This window comes from Brachyistius frenatus, unplaced genomic scaffold, assembly GCF_029030835.1.
Source record: "Brachyistius frenatus isolate BFR_SWC_R1_liver_20210118 unplaced genomic scaffold, ASM2903083v1 Contig_54, whole genome shotgun sequence".
In the NCBI taxonomy this organism is placed as follows: Eukaryota; Metazoa; Chordata; class Actinopteri; family Embiotocidae; genus Brachyistius; species Brachyistius frenatus.
This window is the reverse complement of record NW_027210653.1, coordinates 2,543,068-2,569,075: the sequence shown is the minus strand read 5'-3', so window position 1 is coordinate 2,569,075 and position 26,008 is coordinate 2,543,068. Positions and strand designations below refer to the sequence as shown.

Here is a 26,008-nt window from a genome sequence, read left to right as displayed (position 1 = left end):
AGAGAGGATGAAAAAAATAATAATAATAATAATCTGGAGGCTGATTTAACTTTCCCTGGTTATTTGTCTCAGATTAGTATTGTAATTTCCAAGCTACAAATTAAAGCCATCCATCAGCCATTAGGTTTAAGGCCTAATAGAGCACTAATCCTCTGAATGTCTCGGGGGCGTGCAAAATAAACTTAAAGGTGTATTTAATGAAAGTAAACCTTTCTGCATTGGGCAGGTCTATAGCAACATTGGAGCATTTTTATCAAGGTTTTGAATGTATCACCTTTAGGTAATGAACCCCCACTGGACACTTTTGTTCATGCAGCAATCGTAAAAGAATAACTATGCAGAGTACAGCAGACATTTAGGTGTGAATGTGGAGAAATCTGCACCGCGGGACGCGGCGTCTCTGCAACTGCTGAGAGGCAGTGGGACACGGTCAACTCGAGATGTTGAGGTTGGTGTAGTTCAGAGCTAATGCAATCCCTCTGAGGAGACAGCGGGAGGTGCACAGTCATATGGTGCTGCACAGATCAGCTTAATTGGAGAAAGTGAGACAGACTGTTGCAGAGCTCACCAACCCCTGGCTTCATTTAGTGAAGAACATGGCGTGCGATTGTGAGTCTGGCCTGATGTGGCAGTTCAGATGTCTACAATTCCTGCACATCATTTTTCTAAAAGAGGCCCGCCAGCTCTCTGAAAAGCTGTGTGCAAATCCAAACATTTTAAAAACAACACAAATCAGTGCAAATGCATTTAATGATATTCAGGAGAAATTTGAAGAATTCAGAAAAGACCTGCACAGCAAGAATGAGTCTGCAAATTTACCATCTGCACACAATATGGTCATGCAATTGATATGCAACAAGCACCACTGCACAGAAATACCTACAGCAAACCGTGACTGCGGTGAGCCAAACCATTCATGAACCACAAGCTACCAGCTAATAACTACCTCTGTTTGAAAGAAAATATTCATTCTGTACGGTCTGAGCTGGGCTAGGATCGTGGCCAACGAGTAGGCTTTCATAAAACAAATGAATTCCAACCAGACAGATGCAGCGGGCAAAGACAAGCAACCACCGCTATAAATTCTTCCAATTCCAGGACCAGAAACTTCAAACCTGCGACGCGCAGCAGCTTTCCATCAGATGCCAAATTGACCCGAAAAAATATGGCTGACGTTTGCATGATGCAGCAGGGGCCCTCCCGGAGTGTGGGCGAGACCCGGGGTGTCACTGCCCACGTCAAACCCTCTACCCCCTTCCAACAGACAGGCCACCATACCAGCAATTTTCCTCCCCTAAGACTCAGCATGACCAGTGGAAATCTCAGCATGACCAACAGGGAGCTGAGCCAGAACAAAGACGCAGGAACTATGCGAGTGCAACAAAGGTCAGTGAATACAGAGTATAGAATACCAGAGGTGATTTGACTGCTTGGACAGATGCTATCATGCAGAAGGCAGTGTGGTGTCTAATCTGGAGTGTGATACTGATCTATAACTTTGCTTCCTTACTCACACAAAGCAGCAGTCATGATTTGGCTCGTCCATTTGCGTTTTTTCAATGACGGTGCTGCGTCTTTATCCTCAGGCCAGGTAAGTGGCTGGCAGCACAGGCAAGATCTCTGTGTAATGAATCAAGTGGAAACTCACTATCTGATCAAACGCGAGTTAAATACCAGCGCCAGGTGAGACAGCACAACCGAAGTGGAGTGATATGCAGCAGTGTTTGTTTGCATTAGTCAACGCAGAGAGAAAGAAAAAGGAAAAGGAGCTGATAACATATAGACAGATGTGAAATTAAGCTTCAGAATAACAGTATAGTGTCGTTGCGCTATCTGTATAGGAGATTAATCTGCTATTGACAGTGCAGAAATAAAAAATTTAAAAATGAATCACACTCAAGACTTTTTCTCCAGTTGGAAGCCTTTTTGTTGATGAAGCATCCACTGTGTGTTGTATGCACAGAGAACGACTGCCAAGTGCTGAATAGGGGCAGCGAGAGTGTGCAGCTCACTCTCTACCGATAGTCGGGGTTTGTTAATTAAATTACATAACGACAGTGAATTGGAGTGGGATAGGAGTCCAGGATGAACAGAATGCATGAGCTTCTGGAGACGGGAGGAAACAAAGGACATACTGTACACCGGAACGCAGCTCAACTTCAAATGTCATCTGGCAGCAATTTCACCGCTTCATTATTACACCATTCGGAAGCTGATTACCTGACATGCATAATGCAGAAGATTGAGATCATATGGCTATCTCTCCTGACAGCAAATAACGGCAGCACCTGAACCATACAAGACATTATATTCACGAGGTGATAAATTATTTGCAACATGACCTACCTCGCACACAGAATACCGCCCGATGTCTATAAGTCAGAACGGAAACTGGCCCATCAGTTGTTGTTTTTTTACAACTCTGTCTCCGTCTCCAACCCACATACAAAGCCTGTAACGCTGTCAATCAATAATTCATAAGTCAGCACTTCTTATAAATCATCTATTTCCTAAATTCAATAATCACGACATAGATTTCCGTTGCAGTCAGCAGTACAAATTGAATATTTCAATGCCAAAAGGATTTAAACAAGATCATAGAAGGGACTTGAGGCGTGATTAAGAGAAACATTCATCTAAGGTTTTATAGACCAGGAACCTTCCTGTTCACTTAAAGTTGTTGGATATTTCTGCAAACAGGCTCGACTGTATCACGGAGCTGATGCAGCAGCACAGCAGAATCCCTGCACCTGCTATTTGTAATGTGACTCAGTGTAACGAAGAGGGAAACTACCGTATTATGTCATGTGAGGATGTGTTAAGATGGAAGTGAACCTATAGAGCGTATAGGACTCCCATCCCAGTGAGCACTGACCACAAATTTAAAAGGGCCCGAGGACATTAGGACTGATGGTGAAAAGTTCGCTTAGAAATCGGCGTGAACCTCTTTACCATGCATTAGCAGGGATGGAAGCCGGCCCCGAACGAAGCGCTTAGCAGAGCACACAGCTTTGAAGCTCAGTGCTTTGAGTCGGCTGATTACATCTGTGTGCTGTTATTGTTATGGGAAAGAAGGAGAGCAGAGCCAACGACGCTCACCTTCCCAGAGATGGAAAGAGAGAAGGGAAGCAGAGTCATTGGTTGCAAGTGAGGAAATAAAAATGCAAAGGAGGTCTGAGCAGAACTGTGAACAGAGACTCAGGGGGCTTGTATCAAAGACACGTATCGAGCCATGAACATGAGTAATGCTACAGCACACAGCAGGAATCACTTATTCAATCACTCGTGCACACAAATTAACAATTGCTACGTAGAATTCATAATTTGTACGGTTGTAATACTTCGCCTGCTCCCAGAAATGAATCATTTATGTCCTAAAGTTACTAAATGAACTCTTCAAATTACTCAATTCATTCCCTTCATTTATTGTAGAAGAAGTAATACATTACATGATGCTGTGGCAAGTTCAGTCCGATATGGTTTTAAATGTAAAAGAGTCCTCAAACTATTTATTATTTTCCTTTAAATTAATACTTTTAAGCTGTAACAGTCCTTTTGTTGATATTTCTTGAACATCCTCCAATTGTAAAGCTCCACTGGATGTTGTTGCAGCTGTCCTTGCACGGCTTCAGTCTGGAATTAAAATGTTCTATAAATTAAAATTATGAATCTATCATGTAGTTGTGTAACTGTTTAATCATCATACTATACACGTTTTCCTTTCCTTAGTTTAGTCTATGGCTGTGGCCTGTGGTCAATGTCATAATTAATTGCTGCACTTATGCCTGCGACTTTAATTTAATGCTACCAGTGGACTATTACTGTACTTTAAAGAGCTGCTGACCACCACGATGTGCTGCAGAGACATAAGCATCTACAAACAGGAGAGATATTAGATAAAAGTGAATAAAGGGGTTGCCACGGAAACAGTGGTGTAGAGTCTCAGCCTTAATCTTTCATCTATCAAAATATTGGCTTAAACAAATGAATTGCCGGCAGCATGCTACATTCTGCACCGAGCTGATCCAACGGCAGGAATCTGAATAGAAAGCCTGATCATACATGTGTAAAAATGACATACTGGCATAAAGAGGTAAACACAAGCAACAGGAGCGCATCTGACAGCTGTTCACTGCAATAACATGTGTGGCCATCTGCACAGAGGTTGCCGTCAATGACAGTTATCTGGGGAGAACTCATTATCAAGATGGACAGGTCGTGTGCTAAACAAGCCAACAATACACCAAGACCTGCATCCGTCCTGCCATGGCTGTCAGGGTTATCAAAGACCCTGGAGCTCTGACAGAAAATAGCCCATAGCGGTGTTTCAGAGACCCACGCAACAGCAGTGCGAGAGTGAGTGACAAGCAAGCGTTAATCCTACTGTTGCCTCAACAGATTTTTGATGAGAATCGTAGGAAACATTTGCAGAAGCAGGTGATCAAAATGCAGCGCTGCTCAGACAGCACTCTGACTAAGTACCTGATTAATTAGTGAGCTGAGGGCTGAAGCGTGGGAGGCTGACGTGGGTGAATGTCGGGGATGGATGAATGTATATATGCATGGGAGAGTGGATGGAAGGGAGTAGGCGGCGGATGCTGCGGCGGGGCGGGGGGGGGGCAGGCAGGCAGGCAGGCATTTACTAAGGGATGTCCCTGTGCTGTTTTTCTGGTGGTGGTTGGGTGTGCGGCGAGCCATCAGTGCAGCAGAGGATCAATGACACAGTCAGAGGCCGCCGGGGACCTTGATCACGGCTGGCAAATGACTAGAGTTATATGGAGCAGGGCTGGGGGAAGGGCCTGAGCCAGGAGGAGTGAAAGATCAGTCGATGGAAGTAAAAACGCAACAAAATGGATGAAAACGGAGCATCTGCTAATCTATGACAAAAACATCCACACCCAGACTCAGAGTCCACTGACGAGATGTCCCTGCAGATGTACCATCCTCGCACAACTTTTAGTCGACAGCAACGTGTACGCCGCGCCTTGATGCCACACGGTCAAGTCAGAGCAATGTCTAGAAAGTCAAATTAAATGTTGACACCATGAAAGAGCTCTCGTTTCTCCTCTTAGCAAAAGGAGCAGTGTTAAGGTACAACAGCTTTCACTCTTCTTTGATGGACTTTAACTGACCACGTCATCAAGAAGCACGGATGGCTTTCGCTCCATACAGAAAAGTAACATCCAAATGTTAACGTAGCCTAAACATTGTTTTGGTAGCAACATGCAAAATAGCAAAAGTAGCAGCATGGAGTTCATATTTAGACATTTATCATATTGGCTCTTTTGACAGCGGTGCTTTCCAAATTTAAATAATCATAAGTCATTTCAAAAGCAAGCTGCTGAAAACTAATAGAGATGCTTCAGTCCAATAAAATGGATTGGTTTCTGTCGTTAATGACCTTATTAAATGGATCTGTTATCAGCGATGACACACCCGATCCCCATCAAATACAGTTTCTTTGTCAATGTCCTTATAAAATTCCGTATTGAGCTATCGGCTGTATTCATTCTGTCACGGCAGGCCAACGACCGGCCGTCACATGAGCTTACATAAACATGACTCCAGTGAGGTGCACAAAGGTACTGGAGCATCCGCTTGTCATAGTAATTTATGTACGAAAGCTCCGACATACATCAAAACAAAATTCTTCATACAGACATAGAGAACAACGTAGGCTATCACATCCATGATAAATGAAGTCTTTGGCAAAATCAAATGATTGCAAACAGGAAGAGTTTGCGTTTTTACTTGAAAATGCAAAAGGTCAAGGAATCAATAGCGAGAAGCGTGATTCATGACAAATGATGACACCTCATCCTTGGCTAAAGATGTATGTTTCAAAGTAATGTCCTCAATTTACTGAGTTAGGCTTTATTCCTGTTAGGTAGATATTACTATAGCAAGATGTCATGCTAATGATGCTTATTTCAGTACAGAAAAACACAGGCGAAAGGGATAAACGGCTAGACTAAAGTTTAAGTGAATCCCTTGGTCGGTGACAGGGCAGGGCAGCGCTGCGTGTGAGGTGTTCGGCACAGTAAAAAAAAAAAAAAAAAAAAAGTTCCACGTAAAACTCCTCACAGATTTCCAGGTTTGCAGAGACGTTAACAGTCCCTGGCGTTTCCTCTGAAAGCCACTCTGACAGGCCCTGAAGAAGACATTCCCTGCTAGCTTTACTCCCCCCATCCTCCACATCCCCCCTCTACATCCCCCCCCCCTCTCCTCCCTACTCCTCCACAATGCCGTGACACAGGATTAGCTTTCATTAGAGAAGGCGCTGTAATCAGCTTTGGAGCATAGCAGAGACGGAACAATGGAGGAGGCTGAAAGGATCTGCAAGACAGGGTGCTGTGGGTGCATGCTTGGCTGTATGCAAGCTATTCCCACAAAAGGAACCTGTGGCACACAACAGACAGATAGTGTCATCATAGCAACACTTACCTGCATTTTCCCGGTTTTTTTTTTTCCCCCTACTGCGCCTAAAAGCCTGCTATCATGAAAGAAAAACAAATGTAGAGTCAACACGCTAATTGATTCAGTTGCTGGACACCGCAAGCAAGACACTCTTGACCGGACAACGCCTGTAGTTTTTTGCTGCTGCATTATATATTTTATGGCCGTCTACAGACAATAAGACAGAAAGCTCAGTTCGGACCAGTGCATGTTTGTGTTTGATCTGGTTTATCCTTAATTTCTACTGTTCTTTGGTTCGTCTAAAAACCATCGATGGCTTCTGGATAACCTAGCTCCGCCTTGCAAAAAAAAAATCCATGATATCAAAAATTTCACTTTCAATTTCATTTTTTTCTCAGATGGTGAACGGAAAGGTCAGGCAGCTGAGCTGGGTTTGGTGGGCATGTTTGGATTTCAGTCTGGACAAAAACCTGGCCCTGCACGTTGACAGAACCACCTTTGTGCGAGTCTTCCACCGCTCTCCATCATGCTGTCAACTGGCGCTTGTATTGGGAAGGACTGACGACACAGGTCTATCGAGAACACATGTCCCCACTAACCCTGGAGCGCCGGCAGCCACTTCACAAAGCGTTCTTGTTGGTGGCTTGTTCTGTGAGTGGGCAGTGACAGGCAGACGGGTGGCTCGACGTGATACAGATCCACAGCCAGGGTTGAAGTCGTCACAAAACCACAAGTCTGACTTCAAAAGCTTTACTTACTGAGCGTGTGAAACTCAGTACTGTAATGATAAAATGTAAGGCAAGTAAAAATACGAGACAGTATGTTACCACAATTAAACTGGACAACTTTGTAGCAACATTTGTCAAAGTGCTTTAAAATGTGGGTTGGTTATAAAATGTTTCGGGATAGGCATCTTCAACATAAATGCTATTTGATTTTGACAGGGAACCCTTCGACTATTCCACATCCGCCACACGGCTGAATATTTTTCCGGTTTCACTGCCTGCTACAATCATCTGTCAAAAGCCATACTGGAGCTGCTTTTCCAGCCCCTTTTAAATATTTCAATCGTATATAACCCCTTTGGAGAGAACACCAAAAAGAAATGTGGTCTTACAGAACACATTTTCTGCAAGTATCTTGACATGCAATATTGAATTCAAGAAAATATAGGATCAGATTTAAATAGAATACACTGACCACCGGGAAAATCTGTCTGGCTACTTTTTTTCTACACTTGCAAGAGTTCAAGTCCTGACCGAAGTCGTACATCTCAATTCGCTAATTAGAAATCGACACGTACGCCTGCACACGGACAATCTAGCCGAACACAGTATTATATAATATGATGCGATATGGAATGTAAATCAATAGAAAAATGTTGGTGCGTTCCAGAAACTCCAACTGACTTCAGTGTTTTCTGTACTCATTCACAGCTTGCCTCTGAGATAATATGCCTCAACAGGCGTGATCGCACCTCCCAAGGAGGGCTTGTTGGCAGCCGCGATGTTGGCATTTCTAGAATGCAATTACTAGACACATAGAGAGGGGATGAGGCCAGTCTATATTTGCACCAACACTCGGTAAACGGGGCATACCAGACCTGAGGCTGACCCAAATAAAACACAGACTGAACTGTGGATAACATTCCTCATTATTAATTAACCCCCAGCCCCAGTACGCTCAGCTGGGAAGGTTACCTGCTCCACTTGAAAGTGCATACTGCCCTGCCAACTATCACAATGATCTGTGGACTGGGGCAAACCCTCCCAACCACACAAGAATAGCCACATCACATATGCGAAATAGCATTCCTCCATGCTGTGTCAAAAGAACAAGGATGGGTCAGAAACAGAAAACAATATGTAATATGTGTTCTAAACAAATTAATGCATAGAAAAAAGCTAAAAAAAATTTTTTTAAAAAGAACAAGATATGCATTATTGTAAAGAGCATTTTTCTAAAATGAAATGTTTGTGTCCGAGCTATCCATTTCAGTTTTCATTTCTGGCAGACTGACTGGTTTTTCAGAGGACAGGTGGTGAGGCAATGGGATGGCGCAGCCAGCAACCTCCTCCCACCTCGTGCCAAGACAACAAGGCCCCTAAGAGTCCCCTTCCTTTGCCATCGCTTCCTTTTCCCCCTTGCCCACACCCACCTCTCAAGCCCATCTCTGTTTCTGAGCCATGACTGTGCGGGTGTGGTGGGTTCTCCTGCCAGCAGGGATACCTGACTGCCAAGAAAGAAAAGCAAAAACAGCACGGGGCTGGCATAGGAGGGAGGGCGGGCAACAAAGGAATTACTTCTCTAAAGACCAAAGGAATTCTGAGTCAGCAAGGACTATAACTCCACACCAACCACACACATATCTTGTCTCGCCGTTCCCTGCCCCCGAGAGGAGCGCTACAGATCAGCAGAAACTGTGACGGAGCCCCTGAAGTAGTTGCTATTATGCAACCCTTCTGGGCTAAAAGTGACTATAAAGTAAATCTTTTCTGCTCTGCCGCCAGCCTGACCTCCATATTGCAGAGAAAGCACTTTCAAAATTCACTAGTAGAGTATTATGCTGAAGGCACCATCTGCGCAGGCTTTACTCTCAGCAGTGAGATTAAAGGCAGTTAAAGCATCACATTCGAAAGCCATCTCCGCAGTAAGCATCCAATCAAAGATGAGAGTGTAAGTCAGGGCCAGGGCCTTTATAAGACTCTAGGCACTCTTGGGATACACGGGTCAAGCAGCAGTGAGCTGCCTAGGTCGCACCCTTGATCCCTTTGGGACAAACAGGGCCCGCTACAAGGCTCATGTGTTCCTGAGGATCAGGTCAGTAAGTTTAGTGCACTTGACAGCTTGACTGCCTAAAGGGAGCCTTGACTCTCTTCTACTGCACTTCACCAGCTGTGCCTGCAAACATTTTTACATTTGCAGACCAGATACAGTGAGGTTTTAGATGTATAAAAGCCATTCCTGCTGTGTGCTGATCCCAGAAGAGCTCCCCAGCAACAGACATGCTCAATAATTCCACTACAAAACGAGTGACTATGCAAGATTAAAAATGCTGAAAATGTTTCAACTATTTTCCTCTAAAAATATATATATATATAACACAGTTACACGGTAGAGTATTTAAGTTATTTGGCACTCAAATTTCTGGGTGGATTGGTAAAAAAATCTGACCCATTCTGTTTGCTGGTCAAGGTTCAGGGCATGTCTGTATTGTTCAGTTAATTTGAAATAAGCTGAGGCATGCACAAAAAATAAAAAATTCAAACAGCTATTTGTAAAAAAAAAAAAAAAAAAACAAACAACAACGCCTTGCAACACCCTTTTGGTCTGCTGTATGGAAGCCTTACGGGTTTATTGTTACCAAAAACGATGATGGGAAAAAGTGGTGGATAAAATGTGAAGTTATGAAAGCACTGTGCAACATGTGTTGCGTGAGCTAGCGGCAACACTTCCAATATGGTGAACCTATGAAGAGGAAATCCCATTGGTGTGTCCCCTGATAGTGCAAGGAGGAGAACGTTGGGTATGAAAGAGCTTCTCCGTGCAGATTCAGACAAGGTAAAATCCCAAACTAAAAGCATTGTGGGTGTTTATAGCAAAAGATATGCAGCCCTATGGAATCATGGAGGATGCAGGTTCAGCATATGATAACGTACTTGAGCCGCATTACAATACAATATACTTTCTGAACGCACACAATGGACCTCTTGGGTAACTGAAAGGTTACCTTAGATGCGACAGGCCCCTGTATCACTTAATAAGGGGAGATTAAAAGCTCCATTTTGCAGGCATTCCCTCTTTACGAGACATAAGTACGCTTCTCTCTGATGCTCACTTGTACGCAGTTTTGCGTAGACATGACCTCTATGTCTTTAAGGCCATTTTTATTCCCATCTTTAAGACATTACAATGAAGAATGTGTATGTTCACTATGTTCCTATCAAAATGTTGTAAAGGCACACACATGTTAACTTCTTTGGCCAAGTACATGAAAAGCACGTTGAAATTGGCAGCGCCCTCCACCCATACTTAACCAAAAATATACAGAACTGAACCGAAAACCATAACCACAGAACTGTGATATTATCCAAACCATAAATTTTGTGAAGCATTCCGCCCCCAACTTAAATATACACCATATTTACTTTCCTCAGTAGAAAATAAGCTTTAAAAAAATAAATAAAAAAAAAGTCATCCCATGCAGTGCTGCAGATCAGTATTGTGGGACTGCAGAGCTCTGTGCTGTATACACCATCTGTTGGGCTGAAAACAAGCCCCTGTCCTCTTAACTGCTGGCGACAAAACAGACAAAACTCCACTAATGTTTAATGCTGCTTGCTATTGTCTGACATCATTACTGTCATGGGGAGTTTGAGATTGAAAACAACCGTGAATTTTGGTCGAGTGGAGGGTAAATACTAAACTGATTTCATTTCTCCAATTGTTGCCAAAGCGCTGGCTTAAAATCACTTGGAGACACACTATCTGCTGGCCGACCGGCTGATTTGTACCTCGATTTGGCTGTCCCCGAGGCTGGCCACATTCCTCCTGGAGTATCGGATTACGTTCTATACAGGGAGACGGGCCTGAAGCATTATGGGTGTTTTGGTCTTACAACACGGGTCTGACACAGTTGAGCTGAGCGGCAGCCTGAGCGAGTGGTGCGCAAACGGGAATGAAAAGAAATGCCCAATGAGTGGCAGGCGATGACCCGGCGGAAGATTTGTAGTCAAGGTTGAATGCAGGGATGTCAGAAATATAGCTGAAACTGAGGAGAAGAGGAAGAGACAGAAATATGAAATATTATATGGAGGGTGGCTGGAATACATGACAGAGAGACAGAATAGTTGAGCCAGTAAAAAAGTAAATAATCTGCCTTGCGCAGTATGTCTCTCTCTTTTTTAGAAGATAGAAGAAAAAGCCTGACAGAAGTAACTGCCTCGGTAGAAAAGCTGTCAGAGACATTGTACTCTTTAGTATTCTGTGTGACACGGATGCAGACAAACCCAAACTTGTGTTCACAGCACAAACTGTGTGCCAGCGAGCTGCTGTGTCACCCAACAATGTTGCCATTGTGTGTAGGGACAGGCCACGATTAAAGGTGTGCATGACATAGAAAAACAACAAACAAGCTACCAAGAACACGACAGCAAGGGAGCGTGTCTGTGTCGGACCAGGGTGTGACCACGGTATTAATCACCAACAATGGAGCACATCTCGGGGCTCAGGCGTTCATAGAGAGTAGAGATTGTTGAAACAACAAGTCTCTCACAGCTTCATGAGTCAGTTTTCAGGGAATTTAGCACAAACAAAAACCAGAGAAATGGGAGGTTCCTGCTACTTCCTCACATTTGACATTCTTTTGAGTCCTCAGCAGACAAATATGAAAACACCACTGCATATATGGACATGCACAATAATGACAGCTGACCAGTGCATTAAGCGCAGTCTGCTGCGAATCTCTCTGTATGCAATCAATAGGGCAAAATGGAAGTGTTCATAACTGCCAGTCCCACTTTACAGCAGAAAGATACTGCACGCTCTCCCTCCACTCTTAATGGTGCAAAAGGGAGTGGGACGGCATTAAAGCTAGAATGACTGGTCGTTGCAATGTATGGCTCCCGGGCGGTGTTTGGACAGGCACAAAATCAATCGGAGCCATGGGACACACTAACCTCTCCGCAATCTGGCTAACAGAGGCACACTGAGAGCTCAGACAGATGACACATCAGTTTGCACTATGATCGGGCTCAATTTGGCGTGGCAACTGCAAAGGCCAACCTTCAGGGGGTTGGGACTGCCTTGAGTGGCTGGCAAGCTCGTGGACAAGCTCTAGTGTAAATTAAATCTAATTCTGAACAAGATAAACTGACCTTAAAATGACGAGGGGGATATTCCCCGGGGAAATTCTTTGGTCTTCTTTTGAACCAACTCCAGGGCCGAATTTAACAGACAACCCAGCAAGGGCAGGGGAACAAATATATGCCACCTCTGCTCTGTGTCTTCCCCCAGCGCACACGCACACGCACACGCACACACACACACACACACACACACACACACACACACACACACACACACACACACACACACGACTCTGGTCAGCCTCTGCAGAGTGGGCAAAGCAGCGGTCCTCTCATCTCTCCATGTGGGAGGGAGTGACTGAGTGGCCTGCCATCATCAGCCCTGGGGCAAACTCAACACCTCTTTACCCCGTTCTGTTTTTGCTATGAGCTAAAAAAAAAAAAAAATTTGATAAATGAAACAACAATGACAAAAAAAAAAAAAAAAAAAAAAAAGAAACAACTTGATGGTAATTTCATGCAAAATTCATTTAAAAAACAAAACAAAGAAGAAGCCCAAACTGAGTCAGAGGCTTGAAAACGTGCATGTGAAAAGATTTAAATAATTCCCTAAAAAAAAAAAAAAGTTTAAAAAATTATGAATAATTAATATGTGGATGCATTGTCAGCCAACATCAGAAAATACTGTCGTGTCTGGTCAAGCAAATGACAATCTCACAGGACAACATCCCGTCAGGTCAATTATAGAACATGCTGACATCCATTGAAAAGACCAAGATAAGCAGGGACCAAATTCACCAGCACATGGAAGAAGAGGGTTCATTTTCAGCCAGGTGGTCTATAATTAACGCGTGTGAATGAGTGTAAATAAACCTTGGGGCCTCGACTCACCTCCAGCTGTATTTGTATAGCTGGAGTTTCTCTCTCGTCCACACACGGGGTATTTTAGCGAGTAAAGCTGACGACACCTGAAAGAACAGTCCCCCCCCTCCCCTTCCTCACCACCTCCCCCCCAGGAGTTGTCATTTCACACACCAGGATCAACAGAGGAAAATTACACGGCATATGATGTGCTTATTTACCCATCTGTAATTAGGGCTCCTCAATCAAGCTCATTTTAGTTAACGTGTTTAATGTGGCTAAGAAATACAAAAAAAAAATCCTCACTGTTAAAAGGCTCCATGCAGAACTGCATTTGCACGTGTCCCTGTGTATTCCTTGTGGTCTTACTTACGTTCGTCCATAACACTTGATGAAAAGTATGGATTGGTCCTTTAATTAAAAAGAACTGATTGAATAAGTCTTGAACTGCAGCTGAAATGAAATGAGAAATAAAACAGGTGAGGGATTGAGGTTAACCTCATACTGCATTCTTTCATTGTACAGCAAACAACTGGCAAGCTGGTACACATGACATTTAATACAAGTCCTACACATACTTTGCTTCAAGGGTCCAATGGTTCACAGTCAACAGCTATGAGCGCTGCCTAGGAAAATGTCATATTGCGTTTTTAAGGGCTGAAGCCGGTCGCTGGCCAGAAACCACCGGGGCAACGTGTCCGAATGCACAGCGCTGATGCCATGTTGGCGGATGCTGCTCGTGGTGCCCACTGAAGCGTAGGCACCACGATCGGCCAAACCCAACTCCCGCCAAAACAAACCTGCAGTGGAATGCAACGCTTCACCACCGAGACAAATGAGAAGTCTTTGTGAAATCCTGTTCTGCTATCAGAGCTGATAGGCTTCATCAAACACCCTGGGACAACAGCAAAAATGGAGTGTCATGATTGGACCACGTTGACTGAAACGAGGAAAGTCGAGAATTAACAATTCACGGTTGTCGTGTCCAGTATTCGCTCCAGTGGGTCCAATGGTACAGAGGCAAATTTGCTTTAAAGAGTCATTCTGTAAAACACTGCTAATGTCCCTGTTTGGACTGAGCAGCTGACGCACAAAGGCACAGAAAAGTCATCACAACAAAACTTCCTATGGCTACATATCGGTTAAAAATGTTCCATGGTTCGGTTTAGAGGGGGAAAGGGTGACGTGGGTTGTTTTCTGTAGCTACAATTTACAGATAACCCCTAAACGCCTCACGTGCCAGCTATCATTAGCCGCTACGATTTACTGATGTTCCCGAAACACCTCGCATGATTTCAGTATACCCGACCTGGCTGCACACACTGACGCCTCCAGTTCCTGCAGTGCACACAACTCCCAACACGTAGTGAAATAGGGCTTCCTAATGGAAGACGGGCAGGTATTAAAGGACTTTAGTCGGTGGCACAAAAGTATGGAGTTCTGTACCCAACACCACTCATAGCTGAGGTTTGGCTTCACCTGCTCGGCCATAATATTAAGTGAACAAGCTGTATATTGCCTGCAAATTTTGTATGTTCACACACGCCCACGTTCTGGGAATTAAAAAAATAATAATAATCTGCATATTCATTAGTTCTTCATAGGAACAGGTTGCATTTGCATTTCCCTCAATGTGTGTGTGTGTGTGTGTGTGTGTGTGTGTGTGTGTGTGTGTGTGTGTGTGTGTGTGTGTGTGTGTGTGTGTGTGTGTGTGTGTGTGTGTGTGTGTGTGTGTGTGTGTGTGTGTGTGTGTGTGTGTGTGTGGGTGTCAACAAGTACAGATGCTTACATGATAGCGGAGGAGAGGCAATCTCGCCTAAACAAGTTGCCAGGAGATATTGTGCACCCATCCCGTGTCATCCCCGGCTGTACATGCATTGAGTTGATGAGCCGACGTGAGAGTTACACCGTCCCCCTCCCCTGCGGTGACTTTCCTCCGCTCCCTAATCTACCATTTACAGGCAACCCGCAGATGGCTTTACTCATTTTACCCGTATTTAAATACAAACGACCGCCCGGGACGACACGGGAGCGTGCGTGCCTATGTTTAAATCGGTCACACAGCAGCACGCCGGGGCTTGTCCCGATCCACGAAGACACGTCTCCTATTTAGCATGCAGGAAACCGTGGTGAAAATACTGCGCGTATTCATCCACGCGAGATTTGCCCGTTGCCGTGGGGACACTTTATTCTGCAGCACAAAACATTATTCAGCGTTGCCAAAACGGTTGCTCATTTAGAATGCGGTTTAAGGTGGCCGTGTGTGCACATGCCTGCGGGTTTAAATAAACATGCAGTCAATTCAAAATATCAACAGACAGCTATTCTTGTGCAGGCAATAAATCTAGAGGTGTAAACGTTTATTCATTACGGGGATGCTCGGATTATAAGTTATGCGGATCAAATCGCGTTATTCTGCTCAAAGTAAATTTACTCGCTGTATGAAATCAATCAAACTATTGATTGTTCAATGCAATATTCTCCTGATAATACAGCTGGATAATTCCAACATCTGAGCTACTTCTACTTCTGCCACCACCATAACTGCACATCGCCGTATTTTGTCAAGAAGCCCTGCAGAGGAGCGAAGCATCCGAGAGACAGCCTGCACTTAAATATTCCTTCACATTCTGTCACAAAACCTATGCGGCAGGAAAGTTTTGCAAACTTTGTGATAAACTCCCAGAAGTCGAAAGATCTGTGCAACCACCTGTAAAGATGACAAAGTATTCGCACCAGCCAACTTCTGGGGCTGCAGTCGGCTCTGCTGAGCAGACACTTGGCGTCGACTCCGCCAGGGCTAAAAATATTATGTGTATCACAAGAGTTATTGCGCATGGATTTATGACCTTGTATTGCAGTCAAAATGCTGGATTCACAGAACTAATCTGACGATCGGAAGTTACAGTCTGTGTAAAACCTGCAATCGCACTCGTTTGCTCCCTTCGGCAACTTTCATTCGCCCACTCCCTGGGGATCAATGCAGTATGGTATTGCAATATTTAACATGCCGACATCTTATTGATACACAGGTGCTGTGTATATGTATATTTATTAATATTTTCTAATGGAATTAAATAAATGAATCATGTCAGATGCATGCAACATATTTATGACTGTGGTTTTTATGACAGGGTTGGTCAGTCTGTCTGCTTGACAATCCCAATTTACTGCAAATAAAAAGGATTGAAGTTAGATGAGCTGACTGAAAACTTTATTTGATCAGATAAAACAGACAAAGGTTTCCTTCGGGGACACAATTGGAAAATTGGAAAAAGGTGATACATGTTATTATATGTTATCACAATACTCCGCAAATTATTTAGCATCGCGGTATTGTGGTATTTTGACTTGAGTAGCGTGGGAAAAAAATGATCATGGGGCCTCTGGTGATTCCCATCCCTAGTTGAACAGATTCACAATTTTACCAATTCAATAATTCTTAAAATCAAATCAGACTAAAACACACACACACACACACACACACACACACACACACACACACACACACACACACACACACACACACACACACACACACACACATATACGCATGCACGACTCCAGATTTAAATCATCATCCCAGAGTTTTTAATTGAATCGAGTCTCTGTTAAGTCAATGCTTCACAGTCCTTGTCAAAACCATTCGGCAACAATCCCACGACAGATGTTTTTCTAAATCTTAGTTCTTCCAAAATCTGCTTTCTCAATTAACTAAAAAAGTGACCCACGCTGTGGCTGATGGCTGCACTCTGAAACTAACCCCACCAAATCCGCCGTCTTTGCAGCCTGTCGGTGCTCCGAGTGGGAGCCGGAGTGAGAAAGCAGATTTACTACTCTACTGGCCTCTAATATAACCCAGCCACCCAAATGCTCCCAGTTCACTGGGTTAGCCTCTCCTCCCCCACACGCACCGTGCTGGGTGCCCAACATGTAGTTACATGTGTTGCAGACACCGTATTGATTGATTTGTGACTGTGCGGCGACTAACTCCAGCCAGGGGATCTAATGACACACAACTCCTGCCTCCGTTCCAAATGGCTTTTGTTAGCCAGTGTTGCCCACAACAGCTCCGCGTGTTTGTGTCTGCCAGCCATGAAATGGGAAATGCTCAGGGTTTGTTTATACAGAGGCAGATTTTTACCAAATACAATAGCACAACATCATGATCTATGGCTCGCAGATGCCACTGCGGGTATCGGCAAAGAGAAGTGGAATTTTTTTCAATCTGGTCCTCAGCAAAAGAGGAAAATGTGTCTTATGTGGTGCTCATAAAGCATCTTGTGTAGAGCCACAATACTAAAGCCACAGTAAAAACTGAATCCATCATCATATGAGCTACAAAATTGCTGCTTGCTCTATGTGTACCGGTTCAAAATGTATCAACAGTGTGAATTCAAAGGCTTGCAAACCTCCTAACTGGACTTATAGGTTTAGCAACGATCTCAAAATGCCAAGGTAGGTAAACAGTTTTTCTCCCCCTTTTGCTTTATCAAGACCCAACATCCATTTGTTCACATGAATTAGCAAGAGCAGCAGCTAATGCATGGAGTCAGATTACAACCTCTGAGCAGAGCTGCCTTTATCCCCCTATATGGAGCTTAATCTGTCCAAATCCGCCGCTTTGCTTTGCCCTAAATCCACAACAGAGCCTAATTCCCCTTTAATCTAATGAGCAGTAAAGGTGCACTTACTCAGGTTCAGAATACCACAGACCGCCTTACCTGAGCACCACATCACAACAGAGATGGCTCGGGTCTCCCCTCCTATGGCATGACGCAATACATTGTTATCAAAAACTGCCAGACTAATCCCTCATGTCACAGCGGACCTGGCCAGCAGATACATGACGGGCTTTGATTGCGTGTTTGGTTCACTTCTTACTCAGAGGTTATAGGTGACGTTTACAGGTTGAGCTGTGTGAGTGGACCGCTGTCAAAAGATACAGAGGAAGAGGAGGAGGACGAGGAGGAGCACACAGACTTCTTCACATGTCCAGGAGATGGGAGGTGGCGTCCCTGACTGAGAGAAGTAACTTACTCTGACTGCATTTTTAATTTTTAAGTTTAGAAAACAACTTAAATCTTGTGAACTCACTGATAGGACAAAGTTAGACAAGTCCAGGATGCAAACACTGATAAACAACCCAGCAGCAGGAGCCCAGACCAGTCAGCAAACTATGAGGAGTGGTTGAAATAATCTAGTATGGCTGCACAATTAATAATAATTGGGATCATGATGAATTTTCTTTTGGCAATTTATTAAATTTGACTGGGTATGTTATTGACAGCTTGCTATTTAAGCGCCTGCCCCGGTGCATCGGATCAAGGACCCACAGGTCAACTGTCAGACCAATCACAGGCTCACATTCACTACTTGTCTTCTTAAACACAGAAGCAGCAACATTCAATTAACTGTCCCAAAAGACAAAGAAATCCAACCAATCATCAAAACGGATGTTTTATGGAAATAATGACAACTGATTATAGGAATTGTTGGCGATTGACTCATCAGCTGACTAATAGTTTTATCTGCAAGAGTTCATGTTCTTTGGGATGTTAACCAAAATAACTCATAACTTCAGTGGTAGTATTGCCTGTGTTTTTCCATTCACCCTTTCTAAAAAGTCAAGAAGCTGCCATGAATGGATCAGACTGTCAGGCAGCTCAAAGAGATCAATTCTATTCATTAGTGGAAGAGCAACCAAACAGAGTGAATAAATTGCAGATTTTCCTACAGTCACAATTCATTTTTGGACAGGCAGCCAGAGCACACTGAAGGCCCCCAAGAATATTGCATTTTCAAAAGCATGAAGACCGTTTAACGCCACCTTGTTTGCTTTGTCTTCATCCCACAGAGCAAAAAAAAAACGTACGCCATTACTGGCTCTTGATTTTAATAGACAGCATAGTTCAGCAGAAAGAGAAATTGCGTGCCAAAAACCAACTAAGGTCGGAGTTAATGATTTGCACAGGTTTAGTAACACAAACTTCACCAAAACACAGCCGACCATTTTCAAATTCCAGACACGGCAGACATTTAAATTATAAACAACCTCGGTAGTTATGATAAATCGCCAAACTTTCCCTTAGCAATCATACTCCCATTCAAATAAACCTAATGACAAGGTTTATGAATGCTAATGAGGAAATATTACTGAAAATGACAACACCTCCAGGAAAATTCCTGACGACTGGTAATTTGATATCTCTGTAATACAGAGTTGTTTGCACCTGATTAGGGAGAAACACCGTCATGGCAGACACGTCGGGAGACTGAACGCCGAGCAGATCTGTGTGCAGGTGACCGCACGTTAAGGCGAGGATCAAGTATGTGGCATTACTTAATGTTCTGTTCTATAAATGACTCGGCTATCCAGCTGGGATCAGTGGCTGGCATCGCCCCGCTGTCACCACCGCCATCTCTGCAACCCACGCATGTCTGAGCACGGGGGGGCCTCTTCTCAAAAGTCAAATGTCAGATGTTATCCATCCCCACTCACAGAGAAGGACCCAGCGCACCGTCGTGGCTCGGAGGCCCTGCTTCTCAGACGGTGACGGAAAAACACCATTACTGACCTCGCTCGGCTCCGGAGCGCTGGGCCTGTCATGATTGCACCATGACAACCATATTACTATTTAGTTTTGTAAATCCAGCCACGGGTGGCACTCGTACAAACCGTCATACACGTGTAGGTGTTGTTTCCAAATTGTTCATTATATATTCAGGAGTCTACGGTGTCTGAAAACACTCAAGTTTATCGAAGACACGAGTCCAATGAGTGAAGAAGGAGGATGGATGATTTGAGCTAAAACTAAATGTGTCAATTAAAAATATGAATAAGCAACTATTTTAATTAGCAATTCATTGCACTGCCTTGGTTCTATAATGTGAACATTTGCTATGTCTTTTACGATGTTTAACTAAATATATTTGCATTTAAGAGTGTCGGTCTGAAAAAACAAGCAATACGAGTAGCAGGAGATTGATCAACTAATCAAAGGCTTTGGTGTTCGTTGTAGTCCTATGATTAATAATTGTAGGAGAAATAAATCATGACCACAATTTCAGACAAAATTATCTGGATTATCGTGAGTCCCAAAATAATCCTTCTTTAACTGCAACATAATCAGGTAACAGCTGCGGTGATCAACCAATGAGCTGGAATTAATTCTATACAATTATATCAAATAACTAAGGTCACAGAGTTCATTAAATAGAAAGGTTATACGATAGAAATTGCATGTATACAGTATTTATTTCTGCCAAGGATAAAAAAAAATAATAATAATAACAATAATATTTTTTTTTTTTAAAGACGCAACCTCCTGCCTCAGTTGATTAAACTCCTATGAGTAATTACTATGCAGCAAAGGCTTTCAGGAGCATTATGATAATGCATTTGGAAAACAGGTGGATGCAAAGCACTTATGATAAGTTGGACTGACACCTCACAACAAGGCGAACTCGGCAGCTGAAAACAAATTACTTCACACCTATAGCCTGCAGTTATTTTGGAGAGGTGCTTTGTACACAGACAGCGTCTGTGTTGTCATAATACTGACGCATTACCAAAACACCGACTTCTCCAAACTTGATGAATGAATATCGAGTTCAATTACTTTCTTGATCTCAACGTCGGGTTTAAAAGTGAGCCGCATCAACCCGGCTCGCTCGGTGGTTAATCAATACATTTGAACCTGATTGAGGCCAATGCAGACCTTCCCAAAGCCGAGCAGGGAGGAACTGAAAATACAGTATTGAGACGTGCATCTCCTCAGCGTAAAACGGCCGGGCGACAGGGGGAAAAGTCCCTGCAGATCCGTCTGACAAGACAGGCCTAATCACACAGTGATATTGTTAAATCTCTTTAAAAGCCATACTTGTCACGTCTATTTTTCATTAGCCTTCAAGTTGGTGGAGACTGTACGGGTATCATCTCTTGAAATATTCATTACGAAAGCACCCAAGACATGCTGTGACTCTCTTTTTTTAACACTCACCCCTCATTCTCCAAGCAAAATGTAGCCATAACACAACCGGTGAGCTCTGTACTTCCTACGAAAAAGAAATTGTTGCAGTTATCATTATGATAATTTTTGTGTTTGTTTGTTTGTTTTTTTCATTTCAAATGTTACAAGTCGAGCCTGAAAAAGCAACAACGTGAATTTGTGCTGGCGAGCAAGGGCTCAGGCTGGTCTGATATTGAGTGATTGCAGGCTTTTAAACACTGGACCGTTGTCTTTTTCTCCTTCCTCAACAATATCTTGATGTTTAATGGTTATACAGATGATCTAATCATTTCAAGCGGTTGAACTCCAAGCAGCTGAGCCCGAATGAAAACAAAACAAAACACTCAACAATTCCCTCATGTGCCTGTGCACACTGTGATCCCTGCACATGCCTGTTGGTTGTGATGTGCTGGAGCTGGAGAAGACGGTGGCTGCAACTAGTGCTGGCTCAGCTTTGCATTACTCTTCCCCACGTTAGAAATCGCATACATCAAGTGCAGATACTCTCAGGCGGGATACGAGCTTACGGCACTGCAACTTTAAAGTCGACACGGGGAACGCTCAGCTGACATGAAACTGGGCAGGTCGACTCGATTACGATCTTTATTGCGTGCTTACGGTAGACTGCAAAGGTGGAATGTCAGACCTGTAAACACAGAAGGCAGGAAGAACCACCCCATGTGGCACGGGCACTGAAAAGCACACGATTCTGACAACAGAACACAGACGACGTCAAGTAGTATTATGCAATGGTGAGGAGAGGGGAAAAAAACAAAAACAAACAGAGGAGCCTCGGTAAAAAAAAAAAAAAAAAAAAAAAAACTGTTTGTTGATGCATGCAAAATGAGGAGGGGGGGGGGAATCGCCCTTGGATGCATCGGGCTGTGGAATATATGCATGCATACTATAAAGCTGTGCACTGTATATGAATCCAAAATGACCATGCATGTGGCACACTGCTGCCTGTGGGCTGTTCACTGCTCATGAAAACAGTGTATGTGGAGACGAGCACGCCTCACAGGTAGACAGTGACACCATTTCTTGCTAAATTCTTGCCGTGATCTACAAACTGGAGTTACCCTCACTTCCTAGTTGACTGCTGCTGTCATAGCTCGGCTAACACCCTTCTTCCTCCATAGCCAGCAAACAATTTTCGACTACATTTGCTTTTGCTGGTGGTGCTGGTGGTGGTGGTGGTGGTGCTGGTGGTGGTGCTGGTGCTGCTGCGACCGTGAATTCTTGGAAGTCCGCTACGGAGCTGAGGTGGCTTCTCGTGACACGAAAAAAAAAAAAAAAAAAAAAAAAATTACACTTACATTTCACCACCCTGTCCGTCGTAGATAACTTCGGTTCATCATTCGGCTTGTTTTCGGACATTTCCAGTGTAATATAAAATGAAGATATAGCAGAAATGAGACTGGAAGCGCGTCCCTGCGTTGCTCTTTCCGAACAACTCTTGAGTCTATCCGAGGAAAGAGACCGCAGTGAGCTCACTTCGGTTCCGATCTGCGGCCAAAAATACTTTGCAACAGGGGTTACAATTTCACTGCTGGTGCTGGAGGAGCTGCTCCGTCTGATTTACTGTTACTCTGTATCAAGTTGTCTGAGCGCAGTGCTCAGTCAAACCTGCTAACTCGCAAGACCCGCCCCCCCCAGCCGACACCGGCTCTTCCCATTGGTGGAGAGCGACGGCTTTGCCTCTCTGCCTCCGCGTTCACTTTTTTCAAAGGGCTGTTTCTGTGTCAGTCTGGGATTAATAAAGGGTATTAATAACCCGTAATAACCTCTGCATTTGTAGCGCTCTATGTACAATAGAAGAAAAAAAAAATACTGATTCAGTAAAGAATCATTTATATTAATCAATGCATTTTAAAGTAAAACATTTGCAGGCCGATAAAGTAAAAAATTAGCTGAAATATCGTCAAATTAAAAATTGATGTTTCGCTGCCTTTGAAAATGTATTTAGAACACAGTATGGAAGCCTATTAATACCAAGAAAATTAATAATTTTTTAAAAAAACGGATAAAATAAAAATGCTCGATTTCATTTAAGGAAACATTCTGAAATAAAGTCGAAATCAGCAGACAGTAAGTAATTACAGATTAATAAAATGGGCAAAAAAATATGAGACAATATGCCCAAGCTTTGGCATAAGAAGCCAAAATAATAAGAAATCATTCATAGTTTTCTGAAGTTGAATCCTGATATTTTTTTGATTATCCATTTTTGAATTTCCGTGTGTCCTCTCTAGCGCCACCGTCAGGACAAAGCAGCAATATTGGCCACAATATATTCCGTCTCAATCAAACAGACAATTCCCCCCTACCCCCCCAAAAAAAAAAAAAAAAAAAAAAATTGCAAAGAATATTCATGGTTCCACGAGGATAAACCATTTAGATTTCCTCGGCACTGGCACCACCCTCAGGGAAAAATTTTCACTTTCAGTCTTGTTTGTTTACACTGGTGATAACAATATCAGTATCTCACTGAGGTCAAGTGAAACCTTCCATGCTGTTTCGACTCCATGTAACGAGTTATGGAAAAGTAGCTTGCTTTGATAATACGTTACAGAGGATTTGATTTGTTAAGCTGAACACTTCATGTCCCGTTTTAGAGGATGGATCAGAGTGGCCATGAAGAACATGTGAGTGATTCAAATGCTGTGTTCCAAATGGACTATTTGTGCACTAACACTCAGAATAATAAACTTAATAACAATAAACTTTATTTGTATAGCCCCTTTCATACAATAAATGCATCTCAAAGTGCTTCACAGCAAGATAACTGAATGCAGTGTTTCACATAAGAACAGATATAAAGGAACATAAAGAAATGAGATGCATAAGAACAGATCGAATGCATAAAATTAAACACAAATAGAGTGAAAATATAAAATAAGCAATATGCATTTTAAAGACGCGTCAGTTCAAGTGCAGGCAAGCGCAAGAGACCTTCAAGAGTAACTAGTTGAAGGCTGATGTACAAAGATATGTTGTAACTTTTTGTTACCTTGTTAATGTGGGCCTTGAAACCTAGATCTGAGTCTAAGATTACACCAAGACTTGTTACCTCTTGTTGCCCAGATCATTTTCTACGATTTCTCATTTTGTTTTGGGCCCGACTAGGAGGATTTCTGTTTTATCCTCGTTCAATTTTAGGAAATTATTGCTCATCCATTTATTTATTGCTAAAAGATATTCAGTGATGGAGCGCATAGCTGCATCATCATTTGGTTCAGCGGCGATGTACAGCTGTGTATCATCTGCATAACTATGAAAACAAACATTGTGCTCTCTAATGATGTTCCCGAGTGGCAGCATGTAAAGTGAGAACAGTAAAGGGCCGAGGCAGCTGCCCTGTGGAACCCCACAACAGTTTCTCTGACACTTTATCTCCAATACTGACATAAAACTTCCTCCCTTTGATGTATGTTTTGAACCAGTTTAAGACAGTCGGACAGACCAACCAACTTCTCAAGACGATTGATCGGGATATCACGGTCCATCGTATCAAAGGTCTAAGAGGATCAGAACTGAGACCTTATTTTCATCAGAGTTTAGTCGGAGGTCGCTCATTATTTTATTAAGTGCTGTTACAGTGCTGCGATGTGCTCTATAGCCTGACTGAAACTCCAGGATGTTGTTTTCTTTAAGACAGGAGTTTATTTGCACTAAAACTATCTTTTCAAGTATTTTACTGATAAATGGAAGGTTGGATATTTGGCCTGTAGCTGGTCAAAGCATTGACATCGAGGTTGGGTTTCTTCAGTAACAGTTTTGCAACAGCTGTTTTGAAGCCATCTGGGAAAATGCCTGTTTGAGGGGATGTGTTTATAATATCTAGGACAGGACTTGAAATGCTGTTGAATACCTGCTTAAAAAAGTTAATAACAAAAATGTTATCGGGTCAATACAGGAAGTGGAGGAGTTACACCCAGGGACAGTCTTACGCTGATTTAATGTGATGGAGGTACATTTTTCCACGGTTGCATCTGTGTTGCAAGATTTTTGGAATTAGTCTGTGTTTACATGAGCAGCAATACTGGCTCTGATTGAAGTGGCTTTGTGTCTGAAGAACAGTGCTAGTTTTTCACATTTTGATGCAAAAGCCTGCAGGGGGGCGGGGCTAGTGTTAAGTAGCTGCTCAATAGTGGAGAACAATATTCTTGAGTTTCCAGCATTCTCTGTAATAATCTTAGAAAAGTAGTCCTTTCTTGCCAAACGTATTGCTTTGTTATAGGAAGTCGTGGCTTCTTTGTATATTTATCACAGTGAACTGGGAGTCCAGTTTTCCTCCACTTTTCTTTCAGCTGCCCGACAACTTCTCTTGTTCTCTTTCACACTGTATCGTTTAACCATCGGGAGATTCGACCAGTCGACTTCTTTCTGACCTTTAGAGGAGCAACAGTATTTAAAACAGACGACAGAGTGTTATCAAAGTGTTCAACTGTGTCGTTTAAAGAGCATTTATGATTGTAGGGCTCAATTGATCTCTTCATCTCAGAGAATTTAGCTTCAGCCCTTTCATCAAGGAGTCTCTTTTGAAACAGAATTTCTCCTTTTAGTCTTTGGCATGGTTACAATCACATCATAAAATATACAGTGATGGTCAGAGATAGGTAATTCACATACTGAAACATTATCCATGTGTAACCCTCTTGTTATCACCGAGTCCAGGGCGTTACCATGCTGGTGGGTGGCTTCCTTTACATGTTGGGTCAGTTCAAAGCTTTGTGGTTGTTCTTGTTATTAACATGAATATTCAAGTTTCCATTCAGAATCTATCATATCTGTGATATCTAGTAAAATCAACTCTGAGAGTTCCTGCAGAAACAATGCTGAGTACCGTGGTGGCCGATATACTGTGATGATTAGAACTGTTGATTTAGCTTTGATCTCAAGAGCAAGATA

The 26,008-nt window shown here is 43.0% G+C and overlaps 1 protein-coding gene across 5 annotated transcripts in view; it reads right to left on the bottom strand.

Moving 5' to 3' along the window:
• Positions 1–22,566, bottom strand: part of LOC138624741 (protein phosphatase 3 catalytic subunit alpha) — a 67,281-nt gene extending 44,715 nt beyond the window's left edge. For all 5 annotated transcript variants that reach the window (XR_011311182.1, XM_069705213.1, XM_069705215.1 and 2 more), the window contains exon 1: positions 22,414–22,566. Coding sequence is in view for 4 of the 5 variants with exons in the window: in XM_069705213.1 (XP_069561314.1) it covers positions 22,414–22,474 (61 nt within the window). In the remaining variant the exon portion in view is untranslated. The remainder of the gene's footprint in view (positions 1–22,413) is intronic.
• Between the last annotated feature and the right edge of the window lie 3,442 nt (positions 22,567–26,008).